This window comes from Apteryx mantelli, chromosome 13 (genome assembly GCF_036417845.1).
Source record: "Apteryx mantelli isolate bAptMan1 chromosome 13, bAptMan1.hap1, whole genome shotgun sequence".
NCBI lineage: Eukaryota > Metazoa > Chordata > Aves > Apterygiformes > Apterygidae > Apteryx > Apteryx mantelli.
Genome location: NC_089990.1, coordinates 7,589,054 through 7,604,272, shown reverse-complemented (window position 1 = coordinate 7,604,272; position 15,219 = coordinate 7,589,054). Strand labels below are relative to the sequence as shown.

Below are 15,219 nucleotides of genomic sequence, written 5' to 3'. Positions count from 1 at the left end.
ATGACTCCTGTGCCTCTGCTGTATAAACTGCTGAGCTGCTGCAGTGCAGATCTCTAGGCTGAGGCACTGTAAAAAAGCCTGTTTATGACAAATGCTGCAGGACACAAATAGGAGTGCAAACAGAGCCTGCAGCGAGGAAGTTCTTTGCATTTTCTTTCACAGCAATAAAAACCTCTTACAGTCTGTCTTATCCATGCTGCCTGCTCACTTCCAAATTACAGCATGTTGAGCATTGTCACTGCAGCATCATAAATAAGGTTCAGCAGGGTTTCGTTTTAGAAACTAAAATTACAGGAGTCCAGCACTACACCTGCTTGCAAGATGCATCATGCTGAAAAAGGATGTATTGCTTAAATAATTAGGAAGAAAAGTGACAAAAGAGCAGGGATTTTTGTTATTGCCATAAAAGTGTTCCCCCCCCCCCCCATTAATCTTCAAATTTTAAGCAAGATAATCTGAAAAGATCCTGTTATAGGAAAAATGGTTCTTTTAAACTGGAAATGATTTTGAAAGTATTTTGGGGAAAGACTTCTGGAACAGTATTTCCTTTCTGTATCTAGCTACTGTTATGCTTGTGGCTTCAAGGCATGGTCAAAGCCGCACGTCCCTGTAGCCCACGTGTTGATCCAGCAGTCAACTGTAATGTTGGGGGTCTGCAGAAAGGACCGGGAGAACTAGAAGTAACTTTAGGATTTTTCAGACTCAGCTCTTGCAGCTTTGCTAGCCCAGCAGAGAGCATTCATTTCTGCAGTGAGAGCATCACTTATTTTACTGGTGCTTTTTACACTGCAGAGCACTGTAAATATCACATCAGTTTGCTGCTGAAGTGCTAGATCTTATTCCTGTGTTCACCCCAAAACCTTGTGCTAAAACCCCTTGTTAAAACACCGGCCGCCTAATTCAGTAGGTTATTTTCAGCCTGTGCAGGAAAACACCAGTTCCAAGAACTGGACTTGCTCAAAGGGTGAGTTTGTGTATGCAACAAAGAGCGGGGGAATGTGCCACAGATTCCTCACTAGATATAAAATTTTTTTCTGCATCATTGCCCTGTTTTAAATTCAGCAGTTGTTAATCTCGGAGACCGCTGGCAGAGCAGTGGCTCTAGGAGAGAAGAGCAGGTCAGTGCTACAGCCGTTCACTTTGGGTCTGATCTGGATTGGGCTTTGATCTGACTCATCTAGAGGTGACGGACAAACAGATTAACCTGTCGAACCTCTTGTGATTCCTTATGACCAGCAGTTATATATAACAAATGTTGTTTGGGCTCTGTACACTGGCAGAAATGTGCGCGTTCTCCCTCCGTGTCCCCTATAGCAAGGGTCTGCTCCAAAGCCTGCTGAAAGTGGCTGCGACGGGCTTTGCAGCAGGTCCCCAAAGTGACAGTGATTTTTCTTGTTACTCCGTTTCTTGACAGGAAAGTTTCTGATAATGCAATGTTGCAATGGAAGCCTTTCTTATACTGGACCTTTCTGGGCGCCTTTGAAGGACTCGTGTTTTTCTTTGGGGTTTATTTTCTTTTTCAAAATTCGTCATTGGAAGATAATGGAAAGGTAACAACAACAAAAAAGAGAAGAGAAAGATGAGTGTTTCTTTTGTGCCCTGCCTTTTCTCTATGCCTTACAGCAAATGTCTATACGCTTAATCTGTGCGGTGTGTCTAGTCTTGTCCCGTGGTGTAGCATCGCTTATGGTGTGATTCTGTGGCAAATGCTGAAAAGGAAACAGCTTCCAAATCACCATGGAAACCGTGTAGAGGCGGTTGCGCTCTCTAGGTAAAATAACTGGTCTTGCGAACAGCTTTTCTCAGACCTGCCGCTGCCTCCGAGCCTCGCAGGGAGCCCTGGCCCTTCCTGCGTGGCTCCCGGGGCAGGGCGAGACCTGCGCGCGTCCTCCTGCCGGTGAGAAGGTGCCGGGAAGAGGGGGCGCGTGCTCGCCGGGTTACAAGCGATCGAATCGGCTCACGCTGAGACGCTGCCTGTCGGCTGGGACGCGGCAACGGGTCGGACGCGGGCTGCGCCCGCTCCGAGGCGCGCTTTAAGCCGTCCTTTCCCCTTTGCGACGGGGAAGGCTGGTGCTGAAGGATTTTAAGCCAGCATAAGTTAGCGCCGCCGCCAAAAATGAGCGGGCTGTTCTTTCTCCCCCGGCCCCGCTGGCTGCTCGCTCGTGCCTCGCGCTGGGGCAAGCGTTTGCGCAGCCGCGGGAGCGGGTCCCCGTTAACTCGCATGCAGAGGAATAAGTAAATAATCTTTTTGGCTGGCTAACCGGGGGGATCAGGGGCACCGGCACCTGGGACCGCGCAGGGGAGCGCAGCGTGAGAGCCATGCGGCCCGCCCCGCGCCGGGGTCCGGGTTATCCCGGGAAGCCTTCCCCGAGAGCGCGCAGCACCTTGCCAGGTCTCAGCTGACACGGTAACTTCTTTACGCCATCACTTGTGACCCTTGAAAATACCCTAGCTTTTTTAGAGGGTAATACTTGGAGAAAATCTCATAAAATTTTGTATATGTAAACACCTGGCTTGCATAAACCCCCAAATTTATGGCCTCGGCTATACGCAGTCAGTGCCTGCATTGCAAGTGCAGTGCCTTTCTGTATTTACAGCCATTCTGGTTGTATTTGGATAAAACATTTGGCCATTGATACCTTCTGCAAATGCCTTGAGAGGTCAAGTCTTCGTGGCACTGAAATAAGATATGTGGTTATGTCCTGTTTCGTAAACACTAATGCCTGTAAAAAAGACTGCTACCAGCAATTGTTCATAATATCCATGTATGTTTGATTGAATCCTTTTTCGCTCCTATTGACTTTAATTTTTTTGCATTTTTTTAAAAACTTTTACATTTCATTTTCTGTTTTAATGTATGCATTCAGATCTTGACAGCCTTTGGTAAGCATCTGTCCCATTCATTGCCATCATTTGGATTTATATACAGTATCTGCTTTTCTTTGCTGTGCATAGTCACTAGTATCTGCAAACCAAAACAGTATATTCTAGTATGAAAAAAAGCCCATTGGCGCATTCTGCAAATGGGAGCAAAATGCCATGATACGTACAGGTGCTCTGATGGTTCTGTGTTACGAGAAAGCAGAAACTGAGTAAATTGCCCAGAAATCATTAAATATAGGTGGTCCAAATGATTTGTATTCTTGATCAACATTGCTGTTAGTAGGAGACTGTATTTGTCACTGTCACGGCCCTGGGTTAATTGTCTGTGTGGTCCTGCATGGCAGGGGGTTGGCGTGAGGGAGCTGGTTGTGCGAGCGGCTGGTGCGTGTCCGAGTGCCTGAACCCGGAGCAGCACTCGCTCTCCATCGAGTCGTGCCCACGCTAGTTCCTGCTTGCGTAGTTTTTCCGTCACTTTTACTGTTTCTTTCGAGCAACGTGCACAGAGATACACGTGGGAATGTAAAATGTTTTTCAGGTTTTCGGAAATTGGACCTTTGGAACGATTGTTTTCACCGTGTTAGTGTTCACCGTCACTCTGAAGGTTAGACTTCTCCTTTCTTTTTCGGTCGTTTATGTTTGCAGTCGTCTCTCAATGCACGTGTGTGCGCTGTGGTGTAAAATCATGCACTCTAGGCTGTAATATATTGAAGATAGCTTTTGTGAATAGTGGGTTGTTTTTTTCCCCCCCAAAAAATCGTTTATTCTTCCGTATAGGCAGGACTTTCTAAACAGTTTATTGACTGCTGTCCTTTGTAGCGTATGGTCTGTGTTTGTGGAGTGTGTTTGTGTATAAGCGTTTCTGCTTTGGTAAGTTTTCCTGTTGTTTTTTTGTCCTCTTCAGAGATCTCCAGGTGGGTTCAGTTGCCTTTTATTTCCTTTTCTGTCCCCCCTTTCACTCCTTGGCTTTCAGTTCAGGAGAGATGAGAGGTACAAGGGAATATCTGGGCTTGTCCACCTGAGCTCAGCCACTGCTAGGCGGCCCAGGGATCATAAAAGCATATCTGCCCAATACTCCTAGCAAATCTGCTTTGTTTCATGGAGCTTTCCATTATGAACAGTTTGCATGAGACCTTACAAAAGGTCTCTTATGTTTAGTTCAGGACAGCAGGTGGTGACAGAAGGCAATTACAGTCACCCTGACCTTTAGACTTTTTTTCCTGTAGCATCAGAGGGTGCATCAAACTTATTCTATTAAAAAGTGTCAGCTGCAATTAGGAACTCTGTTTCCTTGTTGATACTGTGCCCATTTGTAGATATTGAAGATATTTTTCCTCTTGTGCCTAGGCTGAGCAGTAGCTGACTTGGGATACTTCAACTTTGCTGTGAAAGCAGTCAGAAATTTCACGTAAATACAACTGAGCATACTTTGCTTCTAATGCCTTTTTTATTTTTAATTTTTTGCTTGCACAGCTAGCATTAGATACTCGATTCTGGACATGGATGAACCACTTTGTGATTTGGGGCTCCCTGGCCTTCTACGTGTTTTTCTCGTTCTTCTGGGGAGGCATCATTTGGCAAGTATCCTTCCGCTTCCCGTGGTGCTCTCGCAGGGGAGCGTGCAGCGCTCGCCTCGCGGGGGGTGCGATTGCAGCGTCCCCTTGTTTGGGCTGCGCAAAGGTTGCGGAGGGCAGGGCGTTTGCAGCCACGGCAAGCGCGCGTTAGTACGCTGTGTTTAAGGGCGGCAGGTCATGCGGGGTTTTGGGGGGATCCGGTGCTCACATGGCGGGTTTCCTCACTGGAAAGGAGAAAGATGTTGGTGAAGCGAGGGGAAGCGGGCGAGAAAAAGGGTGATGTCTGCATCTGACACCCGCTAAAAGCCAGTGCTGGAAGAGGGCTGGCGCAGGAGAGGTCTGTCCCAGGAGGCTGCCCGGGAGCCTGCCGGAGGCGCCTGCGGCACGCACACCCAGGCTGCGATGCAGGCGTTGGGTTTGGGGCGGGAGGGGGCCTGCGGCTCGCCCAGAGAGGCCGTTTCCGGTGCCGAGGCCGTTGTCTTCGTTGGGAGGTGCCAGCGTAAATATTTCATGGTCTCTGCGCACGTGTGCGTGGACGGGAAAGAAAGGAAAAGGTGGCGGTGGGGAGAAGCCCGGCGACGGGGAAGGGCAGAGCCCGAGCGAGGCGGATGCGCCGAGGCAGCCCGCGCTACGGGGGAAGCAAAGATGCTGCTGCTGCTGAAAGTCTGGCTCTGAGTAGGTGGAAAAAACCCTCACTGGTTTCAGTGTGACTGGATTTTAGGTGAAATGGCTGGCAAAAGCAGGCAAGCATAGTAAATTACAATTATTAGTCAGCTTTCTATTTCCTGTGCTAGAGTAGACATTCACATTCACTTTCGTAGTAGACAGCATCTCCTGTTTCCCTCCCTTATTTTTCCTTGGACTAGTGCCATGAGTCACCGGCTAGATCCTTAACCCTGCAGCCTGATAATAAAGAAGTGGAGCTGATTTAAGTATCTTAATTTGGGGTCACGGACTTTGTTTAACTCTTCAGAGTTCATAACAAACAGATCTAGATCTGAAATCTAGCCAGCTCTTAACCAGCTCTCTTTCTTTATGCTGAAATGTGTGAGTTTTCCACTGAAGTGTTTAACTTACATAGCGTGATATTTTAAGCTAATGCTAAACAGCAGAATGCTTTAAAATCCTTGTCATCATTTATTTATGAGGCATTTTTCACAAGTATCTGTCCTCAAGGGAGGGAGAAAGATGCAGATAACCTATTTGGACCTAGAGTCTCTGGATTTCCACCATCAAAGCAAATACAAAGCTTTAGCCAAGTCCAAAGTTGAAATAAAATGGTCTGTTTTCTGATAAAGTAAATAACTTATTTTTCGGTAATAATATTGAATTTGATGATACTAGTTCAAATCCCTCCCTACCCCCAAATAAAATAAATATGGAAGATGCAAAGCTACATAGTATAAAATGACATTTCAAAAGACAGGACATTCCTTTTACTCTTAGCAATGGTCTTCATGCTTAGAGTTGAAAGCATCTCTAAAGTTAATGTCAGAATCAGGGGGAGAGAGAGAAATATATGAGCACCTTCAAGGCACCAAAGGTGGCTTTTTGTCTCAACTAAGACCCGAACAAAAATTTCCACAACACCCAAGTTTCATTTTCTTAATAGGCTCTTAAGCCTTGTGCATCATATTTACAGAAATCCCTCTTTCGGAAGTGGCTTGGACACTTGCTAAGTGTTTGTTCCAATCCCTTCTTCCCCTAAAATGAAGCAAACATGGAAGATGATAATAGGAAACACACAGATATGCCGAAGACTGTGATTCTTTGAAGAGTGAAGTTGCTTCCCCGCTACTGCCATTTAGAAAAGTAACTGAGATGTTATCAATAATAGCAAAAAGAGACATGCTTTGCAAATGCACGTGCCTCCTGCAAAATGAGATGAAAATCTGCGGATCTTAAATGCAGTTGTCTCTGCTTTCTGAAACCAATTTGGAAAAGATTCAGGATTAATTATTCTTAGAGAATAATTAGAGAGTCTATTTTTAGAGAACCTAGAGTTCCTGGACAGCTGGGAAAGGCCCTTCACAAGCATCTGCTTGCTCTGAGGTTAGCTTTTCTCCTGATGTAGCAAGCGCTTGACTTCATGTTCCTTCTCCTGCTGAAAAGATCAGCGGTAACAGGCCCACTGTGCGGTGAAGTGAACTGTGACTTGAGTCTGACTGCTCTAAGTCTTGGCTAACTTGATGCTTCAAGAATAAATGCACATTTAAGCTGATCAAGCAGAAAGAGAGGAAAGGAGGAGGAGGGAGCTAAAAAAAAAAGTGAGCACTGGAACTATGGAAGAAAGTGTTGCAAGAGAATGAAATGGCTGCAGAAGGAGGGAGGAGGAGGAGGAGCAGTGGCCTTGGAAACTCAGGTGAAGGCAGCTCATTGTGCTGAGAAGGGTCTTGAAAGTGTGAAGTGTTTGGATGAAGGTAAGAGAAAAGCAAGGGCAGCCAAGGATGCTGGTGAGGAGCTCAGGAGGCCTGAACCAGGGGTTGGAAAAATGCGCATCAAACGGTGCCTGGGCTGAGAATTGGGAGGAAGAGGCCTGTGCTAAGAGGGGAAAAATACCAAAGCAGACTCGGGAGGTTTTGAGTCAGCCCTCAAGAATTAGAGCAGTTCAAAGCAGAAGATGCAAGTTGGGCAGAAAAACGGGCAGTATGTTTCTGTGCAGACTGTACCTGCCTGCATCTGTAAGGGAGGTTGTACTGCTGGTGGTTTGATCTGAATCTTCCTTTGAACATGACCTAGTTGAAAAACTTGTGCGGCTGATCAAGTTAACCAGAATTTATTTGTATCCTTTCTTTTTCAGGCCTTTCTTGAAGCAGCAAAGAATGTATTTTGTATTTGCCCATATGCTGACTTCTGTTTCCACATGGCTGGCAATAATTCTCCTGATCTTTATCAGCCTTTTCCCAGAAATTCTTCTAATAGTTTTAAAAAATATAAAAAAGAAAAAACATCAGGTAAGGAACAAGATGATATACTGCACAGTATTTTTACAAAAGTCTCTCTTAAACATCAGATGAACTTGTAATAGTACTGTGTACCTTTCACATCTTGAGGAAGGCTTTCTAGAGTCTCATCTTGCTCTTTTACATGCCAGAAATGTCAAGAAGCTCGTCTAAAAATACTACCTAGACCTGTAGCAAGGAGAGACTCAACCAGTGCCTTTTCTTAATTGCTTTGACTGTATGCAAAACTGTTATCTTTTATTTAAAAAAAGAGGAAGAAAGTACAGTAACCCTTTTCCAACCTCAGTTGACCATCAAAACAGCATATTGTGTCCTCAAAGCCACTTCTTTTTATGTCAAAGAACATATTGAAGATGTTCTCCTTCCATATGCCCTCCAGGTGCCAATGCAGGGGGAAGTGAGTCAGGTTGTGCCACATCTGCCAGCCCCCCTTTAATAGCCTAGGGCTTGTGAAATGGCGTAAGCCTGCTGTCTCTAGCTCTCCTCGAGGGCTTTCTGGGCTTCCGAGCAGCCCTCAGCTGGTGAGGCGGAGGGCCCGCTTTAGAAACGCAAGCCATCTCCGAGAAGTTTCCTTGGTCATTCCTGCACATGCTGAATGCCGGCGCTGCTGTGGTCATGAGCTGCGCGGAGGGTGTCCTGCGCTGTGACGCTTGCCGTCCCTTGCTGTGCGCTTGTCCGGCTCCCCCGCCGTCCCCCCGCGGCCAGTCGCTCTGTGTGCCTCCCCTCCCGCCGGCAGCACCCCGCTCCCCCTGCGGTGTCGGCACGTCCTGCGTCAGGGCAGCAAGTGGCCTCCTGCCAGCTGCAGAGTTGATCTGACCCAACTTGGGCAGGAGTTGGTGTCAAGTTAAGCCATTAAATTACTTTTCAAATAGTAAAGTTCAAAGTAGGCTTCTCCTGAAGCTTTTATAGCCTGGGAGGTTTTAGTGCACTTTCTTCACCTGGGATAACTTATTTCTACATAAGGATGAAAGATGATGAATATCTTGTTTAAATAATATATATCCGGTAAAGTTTAAAGGTTTTTTGCCCCATAGCGTTTGAAGTAGAAGTTTGGCACAGTATCAGTGAAGTAAAACGTGCATCTGCAAAACACAAAAATTAAAGTTGAAAGGAATACATACAGTGAGTTAAGTATGGTTGAATTCTTGGAGGCTAAATGTTATTTCTTCCTATTAAGTGTTATTTAATAGCTTCTAGATTGACGCCCTGATTGAATGGGAAGGGAGTGATTTGCTCTCAGCAGTACATTTGAAGTAACAGCTCTGTAAAACGCCCGAAGCAGATACCAGCTCTAGAAGTCTGTGGTGCTAGTCAGAAACCTAAGTCAGTCGCCTAGTTTTTTCCAAGGTGTCCAAGACCAGGCAGATGCTTTCAGGTCAAGACCCCTTTTGAGAATCCTAATCTTAATGTTTGCTCCCAAGGGGAGCGTCCAAATGAAAACGCGGATTAGGGCACTTAGGTCCCTGATCCTGCAGCTGCACAGCAGAGTTTCAGAAGCAAATGCTGGTGCACGAGTGTCCTGGCCCCAAAGATGGAGGGATTGAGGCCCCGTTAGTGGGAGTTTGCCCTTGACTTCTGTGGGACGAGTCCCCCTGTAACACAACACACCAGCTTTGTCTGCTCAACCTCTATTAAAGTTTCTGCATGGAGAAGTTCTTAATGGCAAGGTGCATGCATATTTGCCTTGGTTTCTGCCTTTCTCTTTCTTGTACTGCAATTTTCTGTCTTTTGTGCTATTGTGAACTAGGTAACGAAGCGCCTTCCTTCCTCAGGAACATCCACTATCTTCATGCTTTCTCAAACTTCCAGCAATCACAGCTTTTCTTGGACCGAATAAGGTGATTTCCTTTCTTAGTCAGTATGTGTTGCTTGCCCTACTGCTTTTTCCTTCTTTTAGCTCCTAACTGCTGAAAACCTGTGTTTAGATTTGCTCACCCAGCAAAAGCCTGCTTTCACCCTGCCTCGCTTCAATTTAAATCCTGTGTTTAGATGCGTTTTGTCCGTCTCATTCCCTTTGTCTCCGACTGCTCAGGTCCTCACGACTCACTACGTGTCGGGTGTGCTGAGCTTGTCCTGCTCAGGCCCTGAGTGGAGCTGGCGTCGGCCGGGGGCATTCGTGTCTCTGAGCAGGTCCTTAGCTAGGGTAGATCGTGCATGTCCCTGGAAATCAGCGGCACTGCATCATGTACTCTGGTCAGGGAGCTGTCTCCCCGTCCCCTCAGTGGTTCTGCATCTTAGTGGATGAGATGATTTAAAAAAAAAAAACGACTCTCAAGTGTGGAACAAAGTGGACTTAATTTTGATTATCCTCTGGATGACTCGGCCAACAGCTCGGGCTTGTTTGATCCAGCGGGAACTTCCCAAGTGCCCTTCTCTGCCTGGTAAATAATGTTTGTTAATGCTACAGTTGTTCTTTGTGCAAATGAATAAGCCACTGCGCTCAACCGTCACAACAAGGGATGGTCTCGGAGGCTTGCTGACCACGGCGGTAGCATGGCTTACTCTAGAGCCACATGCCTTGAGTACGTGTCCCTAGTGGTTCGGTTTTCGCTGCTCGCCTGTGGTATTGCTCACTGTTTTAAAAATACACTTGTGAGGAGATCGAGGATGGTTTCCTCCTCTCTTGAAAGCACCTGTAGCATAAACTTAAACATTTTGGTAAGCAGGACTATTCTCTGAAAGCCATCTGTGCCTGCCCCATTGAAAAATCCAGCCACTATTAATCAGTGTGACATTCAGGGAGGATGTGTTGCTGCATCTCTTGCGATACCGTTTAGTTAGCTTTAGAAAGGTGCGTACGTCCGTATTGTGCCACCGTTAGGTAGGTTAAAGTGTCGCATGTGCTATAAGTATTTTTGCCTCACCATTGCAGAGCAGTAGGAAGGCGCGTGACCCACTGTCGGCCAGACCTTCTGTCAGACCACTGCTTTTAAGAACGTTCTCAGATGAATCTAATGTATTGTAACAGGTACCCTGCCCTCAGGAATGGGGACGGTTTTAAAAGGCATCGATTAACCAAATGTAACCCCCAAATCAATTAAACTGTGGTTCTTATAATTGTCTTTACTATTGGTGTGGGGCACCTGTCCTTGTGAAACGGAGATGCAATGTTTGGGATACATTTTAATTTGGGGATTTTTGTTCTGTTGAGCCTTTTCAGAATCTCATATGTGCACAGATCCTCTCGCACTGAAAGGTCTCACTGTATGTAAACAAATCTTCAGTGTAGCTGATACCTGAGTGTAACATTAACAGACAACTTAGCATGATTCACTGATAGTATTCTCAGACTAGCAGTGACTGTAAAAGCTAACGCTGATATATTTGCAATGAAGTGTTTCAAATCTCAACTATTAAAATGATTCCAGTATTGCATCTGAATAGTACCAAAATCCCCTTTTCCAGGGTGCATGCTGTTCTGTCGGATAGAAATAAGTAAATTTTAATTCATCTGCATAGATTTAAACTAAACATCTGTACTTGTCTGTGTATGTCAACATACTGTACAGCAGGCATGTCTCTGTGTCTATATGCATATATACACCCAGGGAGCATCCTAGTACAGGTTTATTTGATTCTAAATGTTATAGTAAGCCAGTAGCTGTATATCTAGCTACAGAAAAAAGTAAAAGTGCCTAATTGAATTCACAATTTAGCTTTCATGTGGATTGTTATGTAGCTGTGTGGTATCAGCTGCAAATGTAAAACTACAAATTTTCTGTAAACTTTTCATACCTTCATACCCACATCTGTTGAAGACATTTAATCATATTAATGGCAGGTAAAACAGACGCGTTCTCCAGACCTCTTAAGTGCATCTGGCATAAATCGGGATTTATGTTTCTGCAGGCGTTAGCCTTGCTGTTGCCCGGTCGTAGAGCTCCGTAGCGAAGGCAGGATTGCGTGTCGGCGCAGCGAACGTTAGGTGGAGCTCGCCGCCGCTGCACGCTGGCGGAGCCGGGCGCGACATGCCGTCGGACGGGGTTAGAGTGGGAATTGGAGAGGATGGCAAGGCAAATGCTGCTTTTAGGCTCCATGCAGTATTTTGCAAACCACGCAAATTCATTTAGCATACTTTTATTTCTTCCTTTGTGAATGAAATTTGGCATTTTTATTATGATCTAATCATTCTTCTCCTACAAAATTTCTAACTTTGGGGTTTTTTTGTAAAAATTAGTAAGAAAAAAAGGTTATGACTTGGGGAATGTAACAATTACAGTACATGTGCATTTTCCTTCTGATTTTTGCAGACTGGCCCCTTTGATCTGCCTATGTTAATGTCATACAAACGCATAGAGAATGGTTATGTGAAGACTGAAGATGCTGTTACTAACCTGGCAGAAAGATATCCTCTCAGGATACTTTAAATGCTCCATGCAAACACTGCATTTGGTCATGCTGTAGGGAAAAAAACCACGTTTTTAACCTAACAGTTCTCGTTAAAATTACCAAGAACTGTAAGCAGCCATGCTGATAAAGCAGTAGCCAGGGCACTGGCCACAGTACCCATTTGTCTTTGGTCTTGTTGCCCTCCCCCACCCCCAAAAAATCTTCTAAATCAAAAGACGGTAATTAGAGGCTGAGAAAGCATTCTTTGGAAATTCTTCAAAAACGGTGTGAACAAAGCGCGAAAGAGAAAGAGAAACAGCATCCCGTTGAGCACGGTGGGCGTCACCGACCACTGCGCGTCTGCCCAAGAGCAGCGATTTGCTGCCAAAGCCTCTTTGCTTTGCCTGACCAAAGAAACAGCGCAGACTTTAGACCTGCTCTCGGCCCCGTCCAGCTCTCCGAGGTGCCATGGGAAGACCTCTGGTCTGGCGCGGGAGCCAGGTTACGGGATGCCAGGCTCAGGTTGGCACGTTCCTCCCGCCTGGGGCTGGGGCTGTGTCCGGCCCTGCAGGTGGGCTGCGACCCTCCGGCGCGCTGGGTCCGGATGGGCACGGCAGGAAAGCGTGAAAGCCTGGGAGAAGTCCTCACCGATGGTGCGAGGTGTCCAGTCAGATGTCCTTCCTCTGGCAGCCAGCGTGCTCAGAGGTGACCTGTGGTCCTGGAGGAGCAGCGTGCCCCTGCCACAGGGCGGCCGCAGCCCTGGAGGAACGTCGAAGTTCCCGTGCTGCCCGTTTGCCCCTCTGTGCCGACGGGAAGGGGAAGGAATGATCATTTTCCCTCGTGTTTTGGAAGCGTACAAGAAGCGTTCATTACGGTGGTTACGAAAGCTTTCTCGGTTAGGAAAGAAGCTCACAAATCGTGCTGTGCCAGACTTTGAGCCCAGTTTTGCCCAGGCTTCTGTGGTTGCTCTCACGTTACTGCACTGTGCAGTTGCTTAAACACTTTACAGGCCTGAATGACAGTGCTGCCCTTGGACAGTCCCGGGGACATGGATTGCGCCTGTGCACACTTGCAGGCATCAAACTGCATCCTGAGTTATTTGCACTAAGAAAAAAAGTCATTTAAAAATAAAAGGAATATGTTAGTCTGATCTCATTCATTTTATACTTTACTTGGTTTTTAAATTGGCATTTCCTTTTTAAATCCACCTTTTCTGAGATAGGGGGAAACTATGTTTTGTTTCTTTTTAGGTTGTAAATATCACATGTGTATAGCGGAGAGGGGGGATGCCTGAATCTTATCTCTCTCTGATACTTCAGATGTGAAAAATGCAGCTTTTAAAATTGTTTTAAGTCATAAACAGTCATGGGAGCAGCTTGTGTGCCACTATCACTTGATATCAAGGTTTACCCTCATGCTGACTTCCCTTTGCCCTGTCTGGTACAATCTGCCGCTGGCCGGAGGTCTGCGCGGCAGCGGAGAGGAAATGCTGCATCTAATTTCAGAGGTAATGTAAACCCTACGCTGCAGTCGGGTCTGGCTCCCGTTGTGTTCCTCCTAGGCTCCGTTTCATTTTCACGCAAAGCAACGACGAATTGGGACTTTGTCCAGTTTTGCTAAGCGGTGGACTGTTACTTTTCTGAAGAATTGCACCTCCTGGTCTCTGGCCGGCCGACTGTGAGGTCCGACTCCGGCACAAGCAGGATCCAGATCGCTCTCCGCCACGAGCCGCGGGCACACGCTGACGTACGGGCTGAGGAATCAGTCCGGGCCCTGCCGGCACGGGGACGGCTCGCTGGCCGCGGGGCGGACGGAGCGAGGGGGCTGCGCAGCCGCTGCGCCGACGGCTGCTCTCGCCCACACGGCGATGCTCGTTGCCACCTTGGCGGTAGCCGCGGCGCGACTCCTTGCTGCATGCAAGTAAAGAGCTGCACTTCCAGCATGTCTGCCATGGGCAAAGCTTTCTGTTTTTTCCTTTTTCTAGCTCGTCTCGTGGACCTAGAATTCAGCCTGCAGACCTCGGCCAATTCTCAACACTTTATTACTAAAATGCGGTGCCTACAGACCAAGTATGCGATGAATACAAGGAAGATGCGCTCTATATGCCAAATCTAACCTTTCTCCTTAAATACACACTTGCTGACTTCTGTTTACATAACCTTTAAAACATGGGCACTGAAACACGTAATTCCTGTGATTCAAAACCATTCCAAGCCCAGATCGTCCCAAGTCTCACAACCTGCTTCTCGGTTTGTTTTGTGTTGCTTTCAACTTCTAGGGTCAAACTCTGTTCCCACGAAGGCTCACCCAGAGGTTTTGCCGCTGATGTTACGTGTGGGGAACAGAATGAAGCTTGCAATGTTTTGCTGTGTATGAACTGTCCTACTAAAGCCACTCACACGGGCTAAATTCTGCAGCCTGTTGCAAGACGAGCCTCCTGCGAACCAAATCTTTTCCTTCCCATTTACAAGTATCCAGTATCAGTATGGAGTAAACCATTTGCCGCAGCTGTAGGTTTAAGCCCCAGGCACATGTAAGTGCTGAAATGTGGGTTGGGGTTAACGTGAAATGTCTTGAATGCACGTTTTCTTGGACTTGGATCTTCAGCGTAGTGCAGTGGTGCCAGGACTGCCTCGTTCCGGCAGAAGTGCTGGTTGTCCTGGTTCGGAAACAGCAGAAGGGAAATTTCTGGTGCTGCAGATGCATTGTGAAATGTGAGGAAACAGGAGACCAAATCTGGGGTTAGAGGAGGAGAGGAAAGGTGGTGATATTGTCTATAAAGTATCAGCCAGCAGGACGCGAGAGTGGCAGTAATTTGACAGTAATACTGTGATTATTGTTCCTATAAAACAATACAAGCTGCACTGTTGCAGTGCTCTTTAGTGAGCTAAAAGGTCAGTACAGGCTTATCGGTGGAAAAACTTGAAGGAAAAAGGCTAGGGTTTTTGCTAATAATTCATTGACGTTTAATCACTGGTTAGTGACTCTGAAAGATAAGAAAAGTAATTAAGATTCCCTCTAAAAGTTTTATGTGATAATGGAAAAACCTGATGTAGTCATAGCTACTTTTCAAAAAAAAAACCAACAAAACTAATCTTCATTATTATGAGAATATTATAAATGACTTGGAATTGCATAAAAGCTTAAAATTGAATTTGTATACACACTTACATTTGAAAACCATACCTAATTTTTCTCCATTTATCCAATTTCCCAGCCATGGATTTTTTTTTTTTTTTTAAACACCATGTAGTGTATAGAAAGTGTAAATTATATACAGGCAATGAGAAGATACATTTTCAGCTTCTTGCAAAAAAGGGACTGCAACCTTACATTTTTTCACTTAAATGCGATTTTATACATTTATGTTGCTTTATATAAAAGAGATTGAATGTGAATGTTACCTTTTATGAATGCAACTTGCTCTTTTTTCATTACAGAAACTTTTGTTTGAAGTAATCAATAAACTTTGG

At 45.9% G+C, this 15,219-nt stretch overlaps 1 protein-coding gene across 4 annotated transcripts in view; it reads left to right on the top strand.

The window, feature by feature from the left end:
* The window catches only part of ATP11C (ATPase phospholipid transporting 11C), a 77,888-nt gene extending 62,669 nt beyond the window's left edge, over nt 1-15,219 (top strand). Inside the window, exons 25-29 of one of the 4 annotated variants that reach the window (XM_067304097.1) lie at nt 1,415-1,550; nt 3,419-3,484; nt 4,354-4,457; nt 7,255-7,408; nt 11,668-12,896. In XM_067304097.1, coding sequence (XP_067160198.1) covers nt 1,415-1,550; nt 3,419-3,484; nt 4,354-4,457; nt 7,255-7,408; nt 11,668-11,784 — 577 coding nt within the window. In that variant the 3' untranslated portion in view covers nt 11,785-12,896. Of the gene's footprint in view, nt 1-1,414; nt 1,551-3,418; nt 3,485-4,353; nt 4,458-7,254; nt 7,409-11,667; nt 12,897-13,730 lie in introns of those variants that run through there. The other 3 variants (XM_067304095.1, XM_067304094.1, XM_067304096.1) reach the window with 3 other exon arrangements.